Source organism: Alligator mississippiensis, chromosome 5, assembly GCF_030867095.1.
Source record: "Alligator mississippiensis isolate rAllMis1 chromosome 5, rAllMis1, whole genome shotgun sequence".
NCBI lineage: Eukaryota > Metazoa > Chordata > Crocodylia > Alligatoridae > Alligator > Alligator mississippiensis.
The window spans coordinates 124,626,183-124,636,619 of NC_081828.1; the positions used below are offsets into that span (position 1 = coordinate 124,626,183).

The window sequence follows — 10,437 nt, forward strand, 5'->3', positions numbered from 1 at the left end:
CCACACTCCGAACCCACAGGCCCAACCCTGCTGATGCCCCTTACTCCCGATCTGCAGCCCCAATCCCCACCAGTCTCCCTCACTCCCAACCCACAGTCCTCCTGGTCATGCCCCTCACTTCCAACTAAGTCCCCCACCCCCCAGGCCATGCTGGTGCCCCTCACTCCCACCCCACAACCCCCCTGGCCCTGCTGACCCCACCTCACAACACACTCAGCCCTGCTGGTGCCCCTCACCCTGGACCTGCAGCCTCTTGCCCCTCCAGCCCTGCCAGAGTGGGCCCTCAGCTGCCCAACCCTGCATGGACTCACAGGATAGTGGTCTGCAGGGTGAGGTACATGCAGTGAACCATATGTAGAATCACAGGCAGCAGCTGGGGCACCATGTTGCAGGCTGCGGTTGGGGCTGGGGCACGGAGGGGAAGACCAACACCACACTCAGCCTGACCATGCTCCAGACAAGAGGAGGGCGAGAAGTTCCAGGCCCCATCATTGGCTGGAAGGAGGAGGAGGTGGCATCCCCCCATCCTCTGCTAGAACAAGGTGGCTGGCCACAGCCCTACCCTGGGCAGCGTCTTCTGGCCGCCCGGTCCCTGACACCATGGGCACTGATCCCTGGCACCTCCACCCAGGCCACACAGTGACCCGCCACCCCCGAAGGACCCCCCTGTGCTCCCTTCCTCTGCTAGAGGGACTGAAGAGGGACAGGGGGCTAAAGTGGCATTTGGTGCCACCAATGAGCCCAGCTCCATGGCGCTGGTAGCGGGGCCCACCCAAAGGCATTGAACACTGTCTCAGCTCCCCTGCCCCACCGCAGCCCCGACACCTGGACACCTCCCTCCCTCCACACACGTGGCCCATGCAGCACCCCAGACAATTCCCATGCCCTTGCCCTCTAACCCCTTCCCCCCATAGACTTACCAGCTGCCAGGGCTGCTTCCACCACCCTGCTTGGCTATATGTCAGCCACATGTTAACGCGTGAACATGCATGTGGTGCTCCCTGCCTGCAATTGCACTTCCCCCACTCCTCCCAGCGCCAAGCAGCTCCTTGCAGGCTGAAAGGCTTCTCCTGTAGTTTCCTCCTTTAAAGGGGATAATCTGCATTTTTCTCCTTAAAAGTCCCAACTATAATTCAAACAGATTTTCCACATGGTGCAGGGCACTCTTCACAACAGCACAAAGGGGGGAGAACAGAAAACTAAGAACAGATTATAACTAATATTGAAAGACATTCTTACGATATAAAGAAGCCTTACCTGGTTTTTCCACTTTAATAACTTCTGCTCCTAGGTCTCCTAAATTCATTGTTGCAAAGGGTCCTGCAAGCACCCTGCAGCATTAAACAAGAATAGATTTTCTTAGTTGTTTTACCAAAGCATTTAAATCTAGAAAGGCTATGTTGCATTACAAGCAGATATTACAAACCTTGTCAGATCAAGAATTTTCACACCATCCAGTGGCTTCAGGATATTACCACCTTAAAAGGAAAATAAAACAGATTCAGTGTTTTGTTTTTCGGAAGACTTGCATCCTTCTGCTAAAGTTTGAAATATCTCCTTTATTATTCTCTGTTCTCGTGTGTTAATTAAGGATAAATAAAACTGTCTCTTCTTGACATGAGAATTAATTAGTTAACATTTATTATTAAACAACTCAAAGCAGGAAAGCACTGCTAATGTGTTTAGTATTACAAAACCAAGTTTAGACTCCTTTTAGCGGTAGTGTAAATGCTTTAGTTATTTTTTAAATTTGCTGTTCACAAATGCAAGTTTGAAACTTAGAATGAGCAAACCAAAGAAAGATCTAATAAAAACCACAACAATCAATATCAAGAACATGGACATATTAAAACTAACAACATATTGACACAAGCAGAGTCCCCACATGCTGAAAGATTTGACCTATGCAAACAGAAGTGTGGCAAATGTTTTTTTTCATGTTGTAAAGGGCACTTTAAAAAGCAGACAAGATGTACCAACCAGGGAAATGTTTGTTCCGTCCTTTAGCATGTATAAAGGGTAAACACAGGGTCCTATCTATCAGCACATTATCTTCCCTTTTAGTTTCCCCTTCTCCCCATAGCACTTCTGCCATCCCTGAAAATACCAAAGGCACTAAATGCCATTGGGAGGAATGATTTCCCAGGTGTCCTTGGGCACTTCACCTCTCTGTGGCTCAGTTTTTCTACCCATAAAATGAAGATCACCCTGCTTCCCTCCCTCAGAGGGATGTAGAGAAGCTTAAATAATTATGTACGAGTTGTTCTGATACTACTACAGCAATGCATTTTTCTTTACTTACATTATATGACATGCAATCAGCATTCTGTAAACACTACAAAGGTTGCATGGCAATGCCAGGAAAAACATCTCTGTATTTGCTCAAGCAAGGAAGAGAGACATCAATCTTCTACATAATTTCTCTATGTTTTAAATGCTCCCTCTCTGTGTCACAAAGTATGCATACAGAACATTAGAAAGCATTGGGAATTCAAGGTTACTACTAAAAATATTTTCATTGAAAACATGGCACAGTGAAAAAAAATGCAGCATTCCATTCTTGATTCTTAAAACATTTTGCTTAATGAGTACAAATCTCTCCTTGGGTTTCAATATTTTTGTTATTTTTTGTTGCTACTGTCACTACTGCTGCCAGGGAAGTGCAAAATATGCAGACCAGACAGTATGTTAAAAATTTGCTTGTTGAAATATATGCTTCTTAGTTGTTTGTGGGACAGGACATACGGAGAGACTGGAAAATTCTAACAACAATACTGGATAAAAATATAAAGTACCTGTGTGCACAGTCTTAATATAAATCACTTAGAGCTTTGTCAAGCATCAATCAACTCATTTACGGGCCCTAGTTGAGCAAGAAACTTAAGTATATGCTTAAGTTTCAAGCAGGGTGGTCATCCCATTTAAGAGTGAGGCTAGTCATATGAATCACAGCTTTACTTACAAGTACAGTTCCACAAGCACATCTATAGAAGACAGAAGGTCCAAATTTCTCAAACCCAGCTCTCCTTTTTTCCAACCTCCCCCAAACTGTTAGCTAGTCCAGATTATAAAGCTCCCAATTCTTATCCTGTACCATTAGACAATCACATGCACCTTTCACAAATAGGTCTCTCAGAGAGACAAAAAACAAGGCCACAAACTTCCAAGACTAGACGGGATCTGGTTCATTCAGTCCAGTCTGGCCATAGGCCACAAACTTCGTAGACTCAGAGACTGCGGTCAAACATACATTTGAAACACCTCAGACTTCACTCCAGTTTGGAGCACAAATTTGGAGGGCTTTAGTACCATGTTCCCACCAAAGCACTTCAAAATTGTCATAATAGCATGCTTCCCCTGGTTGGAGAGCTCCTGCATGCCTGTAATCCCTACATGCCTCATGGCCTCCAGAACTTCCAGAGGTTCCCAAGTACAGTAGAGCATGCAGGAAAGTCCGCCATTGCTGTCTCCTTAGCTCTTCTTCCCACTCGCCCTCCATGGGGGAAAAGAGGGAAGGGAGATGTGGACCACTACAGAATATCAAAGAATGAAACAAACCCCTACCACACTGCTGGAGCATACAAGCATTTCAGGAAGTGTTTCAAAGATGTTCCTCATTCTTTAAGGATCACTTCTAAAGCACTTGGACCATTTTTTAAGTGCTTTTTTGGCCATCCATGTCTGTACATTCACTGCCTGAAACATTTCCAAGTCATATGAAGTACTTCAATCAGCACTTCTTTCCACGGCCTGAAAGTGTTTTAGAATCATAGAAAATTAGGGTTGGAAGGGACCTCAGGAGGTCATCTAGTCCAACCCCATGCTCAACTAGATTATTTTAGCCAGGGCTTTGTTGAGCTGGGTCTTAAAAATCTCCCAAGGATGGAGATTCCACAGACTGTCTAGGTAACCCATTTACTACACTCCTGGTGAGAAAGTATTTCCTAACATCCAACCTAAACTTCCCTTGCTGCAACTTGAGACCATTGCTCCTTCTTCCGTCACCACCAAGAAAAGTCTGCATCCTTTTTGGAACCACCCTTCAGGTAGCTGCTTTTATCAAATCCCCTCTCAGTCTTCTGTTTTAAACTCAAGACTCCCACAATTTTTAACAAACAGGGAAGTCATTTCTGTCGGTATATATTTAAACAACGTAAGTAACCAACCAATGCAGAAAGCTATTTTATAGTATATTAGAGTTAGGATATTTTTTATCCTGAAACTAACAATTGTAGTGCAGTTGTCATTATTTCTTATGTGCTTTTTAAATAAGTAAACAGGAAAATGAAGATCTCAGTTCTGCCTTTAAATTGCCAACAGAAGCGAGTTTTCTTCATTAAAGGGGGAGAAAGAAAAAAAATGGTTTGCACGAGAGAATTACAGATTCCTAAAAACAGTAAAAAGCTCTGCAACAGGTTGCTTAGGACTAAAACTAGACCCCACTTGATTGCTTGCATCTGCAAGCAGCTGGATATCAACACTAGAAATGTAGACACACTCTTTATATGGCTGAGAGGCAGTTAATTGTGTTAGTCTGAATTTAGGCAGAAAGCAGGGCAGAGCCGCACCTCAGACTAACCTATTCAGACATGCATAAACTTTAATCAACTGCTCAGTTCATCAGCTGCTAGTTAGCTGTTGCTTCCAATGCATCTCCGAATTAGTTGGTCTATAACAGGGGTGGGCAAAATGCTGCCTGCAGGCTGGATGTGGCCCACCAGGCCATTCTATCTGGCCCGCGGGGCCCCTAAAAAATTTATAAAGTTAATATTCATCTGCCCCTGGCTGCCTGTCATGCGGCCCTTGATGGCTTGCCAAAACTCAGTAAGTGGCCCTCCGCCCAAAATAACTGCCCACCTCTGGTCTATAAGGTGCAACTCTGCCCTGCCTTTTTTATATTGATGGTACTACAACTACCATCAGCACCTTCCTAGTCTTTGCCTCTGACCCAGGCCCGCCCAACTCTCCCTTTATTTTTAACATGAACATATCAGTTTTCCGTCTGAGCTGGCCACATTCAAATCCAAATGCTTGAAAGTGTTTCCCACCCACAGCGGAATATTAAATCCTCCTGGGACCTTCCACTGGGGGAGGAGGAAAGAAGAGCGGTCACATGGAATCAGGTCAATAACGAGGCCGATGCAGCCAAACTGAGGAGTAAAGTCCAATCCCTGATCCAATCAAAAACTAAATAAATCAGTCACCAAAATGAACTTCTCTTAATGCTAACAGGAGTAGCACACTCCAAAACCAGGGCAATTCTGGTGTGCTGCAGTGACAAGACATGATCTTATTTTCTCGCATACCACATGCCCCCAAACATAGCTCAGACCTTGCTGTTGAAAGGCAAAAAGGAAGGGTGGGGGAAAAAAAAGATTTGGCCAGTCACAGCCCCTCAGAGCCTAATCTTTAGCTGAGTTCCCTTTCCTCATTCTGCACAACCAAAGCTGAATCCCTAGCGGCTGCTGAAGCCTGGTCTCAGCCAATGGAGCTGGGATTTGGAATAAGAGCTAAAGAGCCACGTGGAACAGCTCAGGTGGCTGCAAAACAGCGAGCCCAGCAGCCAGCCCAAGGGCCAGGAGAAAGAGGCATGAGCCACCAGGACATTTACAGGGGGAAAAGACTGCTGTAAGGAGCCAACCGACTCCCTGGGCTGCTGCCCTGCGAGGCAAGGCAGGGATCGCACCCGGGGGCTTCCACACTTCATGCACCCTCAGTTGGGGGAGTGCAATTGACGTGGAGGAGGAGTGCGCAGGTAGGCGAGAAAATACGGTAGCGGGACACCCCACTCTCGTCACGCCCCCCCCCCCGCTCGCTCCTGCCGAGCCCCTGCCCGCCCACGCAGCTACCTGGCAGCCGGCCGCTGCTGCGGGCCGTGCACGCGGCCGCCCCTAGCGCGCTGGGCCGGAGGGGCCTGAGCCCCACGCTTCGTCCCAGCCCCGCGCGCAGCATCCCCCCAGCCAACAGCGCCAGGGAGCTCGCAGCTACACCCCGCCAGCAGTGGGCGGAGACCTAAGGGGAGGACAGTACCACCCCAGCGCCTGGGAGGGGCTGGTGTGAAAAAGTGCCCACCCGTGCGAATTGCGCAAGCGCGGTGTCCTCTTTTTTTTTTTCTTTTTTTCCCCCACTCCGTAGAGAGTAAGAACGCTCCTGTTCTGGCGCACTGCGCAGGCGCAGGTTTCAATGTGTTCCTCTGCCCCTCGGTAGAGTGAAATTGTTCTCAGCCTAGCGCAATACGCAGGTGCGGGGGAGGGGGCGTGGCTGCAGCCTGATAGCTGGTGTGCGGTGCGCAGCCAGCAGGTCGCGGCTTGGGCTCTGCCAGGGTGCGATTGCTTGGGGGGGGGGGGTTTCTCCCAGAGGAGTGGTTTTGGCTCTCCATGCTCATTTGTCAGCCACATCTGAAGTGTTAAAGTCCAGGTGCTTCACATAGCCCAAGAAGGGCATAAATCCCGCCCTTGAGAAATGGGATAAAGGTTGTAGCTGTCTAATAAACGATACCGCCTCTACCACACTGACCCTTGAGGAATTGGGGGGGAGTAACCCTGCTTGGTTCAACAGACAGTGTGAGGGAAAGTCTCTGCACCAATCTGCTTTTCTGTAAGTTGGTAGAGTGATCACAACCAGGCAAGGTTCTTTGCGTAGATGTGATATCTTTTATTAGACCAACTGAGTAGCTGGGGAAAAAAAGTTTTTGGCAAGCTTTTGAGCACAGTCACCCTTTTCCAAGCATAGGGAGCCTCTGCTGTTCTGAGACTCCAAGAAATGGTTTCATTTCTTGGAGTCTCAGAACAGCAGAGGCTCCCTAAGCCTGAAGAAGGGTGACTGCACCCAAAAGTTTGCCAAGAACTCTTTTTCCCAACTACTCAGTTGGTCTAATAAAAAAACAAGAACAACACATTTATCCAAAGAACCTTGCCTTCCTATGTCCTTAGACTGACATGGCTACATCCAAAAACCTGGACTGATCACAGGCATGCATCAGGGGGTTGGCATGGGGCCCTTCTCAGTTTTTAATATTGCACCCCACCACCAACAGTACCAGTAAACAGAAACATTCCCTGCTGGCACAGAAATGGGTGGTTATTCTCCAGGGGTTGACCCAAGTTCTTCACTTTTTGAATGAAATCAGCCTGAATAAGGGGATGCTTGTTAATTCTCCAGATAAAGGTCACCGTGTTTGTATTTTCACAGCTTTTTGTAGGAGCTGTGAAAGAAACATTGGAGAAAGACAATTGCTGCTATTCCTGCTTTGGAATACTTAATCATGAAGCTTCTGCAGTGCTAGATATAAGTAGACACAGTAGTTACATTATTACCAAATGGGCTGCTGATGATTCCCCCAAATCATTTTGCTGGGAATCAAAGCCTTGAGTATTCCTATAGAGCATGTGAAAGAAGGAAGGGCAAAGTTGTTTCTTGAGACAATTGGGCTAGTGGTGTAGCTTATGAAATATTCTGCCTGACAAAGCCTGATAAGACAAAGACTCAGTTCATGTGTTATATATGTTGAGAACAGAAACAATTCAAGTAAATATCTTAGAACTTTGACGTAACTAGTGCTTATATACAAGGGAAAATTTATCAGCATACCAATATAACACTGTTGTTATACTGGCTTAGCTACCTGAGTAGATACTTTTATTCTGGATGTTTAATTTATCCAAGAATCATAAAGAGTAGGGCAGCAAACTTCAAAATTATCTAATCCAATCTGCCCTGAGGCAGAATCAACTATACCTAGATTATCTCCAATTGATGTTTTGACTGGCCTCCTCTTAAAATTTTCAGGAGAAAAAGGTTCCATAGACCCTGCAAGGTAGCCTACTCCACTGTTTCATCAAGCAAGGCTTTGATATGAATCCAGAAAAACCTCCTTAACTTCTATGGAGTTACTTTGGATTTACACTGATATAGCTGAGAGCAGAATGGGTATGCTACAGATAATAGTATTTAGCATCTGAAGGAATAAGAATTTATTAGTCCATAATATATTAAGACATTATCTATGCAATGCTACTAGGAGAATATTTCGCATTTGAATTGTGCAGGCTCAAGCATTTACCTTGCATGGATCCGATTGCATGATCAGGGCTTCACAGTGTTCCATTCAAGCAACATTTATAATGAATGATCAGACAGATAAAATGGTGAAATTTAGGACATAGAAAGTGCTATTAAATAGCAGGAAGATAGATTTGTTTGTACAAACTTCTCTCTGCCTCCGTAACATAAGATGTCTCCTGTAATTATACACAGTTTAGATACCTGAGTTCTTTTTTCCCAGGTTATGTTGTCCCTTCAATTTAGGTGTGAATTAATAGAGAAATGTAGCCCTTTCAGGATGGTTAATTCTTAAATTTGAAAAGCATACACTCCCCAGAGCATTGATTCAGTATGAATCAATGCTTGAATTGAAATGAGTTGGCAACCTTATACTTTTCTTGTTTTTTCAAAGATCTTAGCTTAAAACAAAAGTTTTTAGACTCTTCTTTGAAAAAAAATATCAAATGTGAATAAAGGTGTGAGAATATGAACTGCTCCAGTCATCTGAGTACCTGAGACTTTAACTATAATCTCAGATTCCTCGTTATAATTTAAGGGTCTACATTGTTAGCTCTTTTACTGTAGTTCAATACAGTGTCTGTACAGACAGGCTTACGCACAAATAAAAACTGGACAGGTTACAATGAGTGGCATATTTATGCCATCACTGTGTGGCACTTAGGAGACTACCAGACTCTTTTTTTACCCCCCACAAAAATCTAAGCATGGCCAATGAGAAGGGCACTGAGGCACACAAGAGGAATCCAACAGGGTGGGTGGGATGCTGTTGTAGTGGTTCACATCCACTGAAGCAGGAGGGGGCAGCTCTTAGTGCACAAGCCAAAGAGGAGTGGGTGCTGCAAAGGCTATCTAAATTAGCAAGCTACTTTGCACCCCTTTACTTTGACCCCCACCTGCCAGTGTGACCCCTTGCATGCCATCTCCCAGGAGTGGCATTGAAGGTACTATTCATCTTGATAAACTACAACTCCTCTGACCTGCTGTATTAGCACTACCCCAGGGAAGTAATTGTCTTTTTCCCAGGGCTTCTTAACCATTTTAGACTGAAGGCACCCCTCATTGGCATCAAGGCACCCCTCAGAAATGCCATGTTAGCTTTCACTCTCTCTTTGCCTGCAGAAAAACACTGGAGCCACTTTTCTGTGGCAGAAAGCTCAGAAAGCCCACAGTGGCTCCCCTGGTTTTCAGCACTGTGGATTCCTAGTCAAAATCTCTGAGTTTATGTCCTGACTGATGCCTGCAGCACCTTTCATAGTCATAGTAAAATATGGCTTGGAGGGACCCCTGGAAGTAATCTAATCCAGTGGTTCTCAACCATTTTTGTACCAGGAACCATTTGTAAACATGGATGGCCAGTCCCAATCCATTTAGCCCTCACTCTCAATTGGCTGCCCCTGTTCCCAGATCCCCATTGTGTGAAGCAGGGAGTGGGTGTGTGGGGCAGGGAGGAGTGTGTGGGACTTGGTTGGCCCAAACCATCCCTTGCAGGCTGTAACTCTGCCAGCCTGCAAAGGAAAACCCATGGTTTTCCATGTTTTTCTCCATTAAAGGATAATCCGTTTTTAAAGTTTGTTCATGACCCTTTCATATATTCTTGCAACCCACTTTTTGGGTCATGACCCATGGACTGAGAAACGCTGATCTAGTCCATCCCCCTTGCTTGGAGGCAGGGTCATCCATATCTAAACCATCCCCTACAAGGGCTGTTTAGCCTATACCTAAAACTGTGCAATCAATGTTGTGGCACAGCTACAAGACATATTGTCCAGACATCAAAAACACCCTCATCTGCCACAGAGAAAGCAGTGGGACAACTGCTGCTGCCTTAGTCAGGGGGGGCACATGCCCCCACAGCAACCAGTCAGTGACCGGTCAATTGCACTGACTGGGAGGTGGGGGTCCCCCAGCAGCCAATCTCAACAATTTACTGACTGGTGAGTGGTTGCACTGCTATATCCAGCGCTTGCACTCCCTGGCCAGCATTCACAGTGCTCCTGCCTGACCCCTTGCCTGTTGCCTGAGCGGGGAGCACGGCCTGACAGGGAGTGCACCGGCGGTCTCAGGGGGTTCATGTGCACCCCCGTGCACCCACTATGCATTACCACTGACAAGGGTTGCTAAAATGCACTCCGGTGATTCAAGAACAAGTCAAACACTCCACCATCGGCACCAATCTGACCACAGGGTAAAATTCTTTCCTGATCCCAAATGTGGCAAATGGCCTGATCCTCGGCAGGGGGTCAAGAGACCCTAGCCAGGAACCCCTGGGCCTTAGCCTCAGCTGGCAGAGCTAAGATTGCATGGCAATCCTCAGCACCCTTGAAAGGTGCTCAGGGCACACCAATCCCTGCCTGAGCCATAGCTCAGGCTGCT

At 46.3% G+C, this 10,437-nt stretch overlaps 1 protein-coding gene across 8 annotated transcripts in view; it reads right to left on the reverse strand.

The window, feature by feature from the left end:
* The window catches only part of SUGCT (succinyl-CoA:glutarate-CoA transferase), a 552,725-nt gene extending 546,721 nt beyond the window's left edge, over nucleotides 1-6,004 (reverse strand). For 5 of the 8 annotated variants that reach the window (XR_009462532.1, XM_059728663.1, XM_059728662.1 and 2 more), the window contains exons 1-3: nucleotides 5,850-6,004; nucleotides 1,427-1,478; nucleotides 1,258-1,331 (exon numbers count right to left, since the gene is read on the reverse strand). Coding sequence is in view for 7 of the 8 variants with exons in the window: in XM_059728663.1 (XP_059584646.1) it covers nucleotides 1,258-1,331; nucleotides 1,427-1,478; nucleotides 5,850-5,952 (229 nt within the window). In the remaining variant the exon portion in view is untranslated. The remainder of the gene's footprint in view (nucleotides 1-1,257; nucleotides 1,332-1,426; nucleotides 1,479-5,849) is intronic. The other 3 variants (XM_019483386.2, XM_014602492.3, XM_059728666.1) reach the window with 3 other exon arrangements.
* Nucleotides 6,005-10,437: the final 4,433 nt, after the last annotated feature.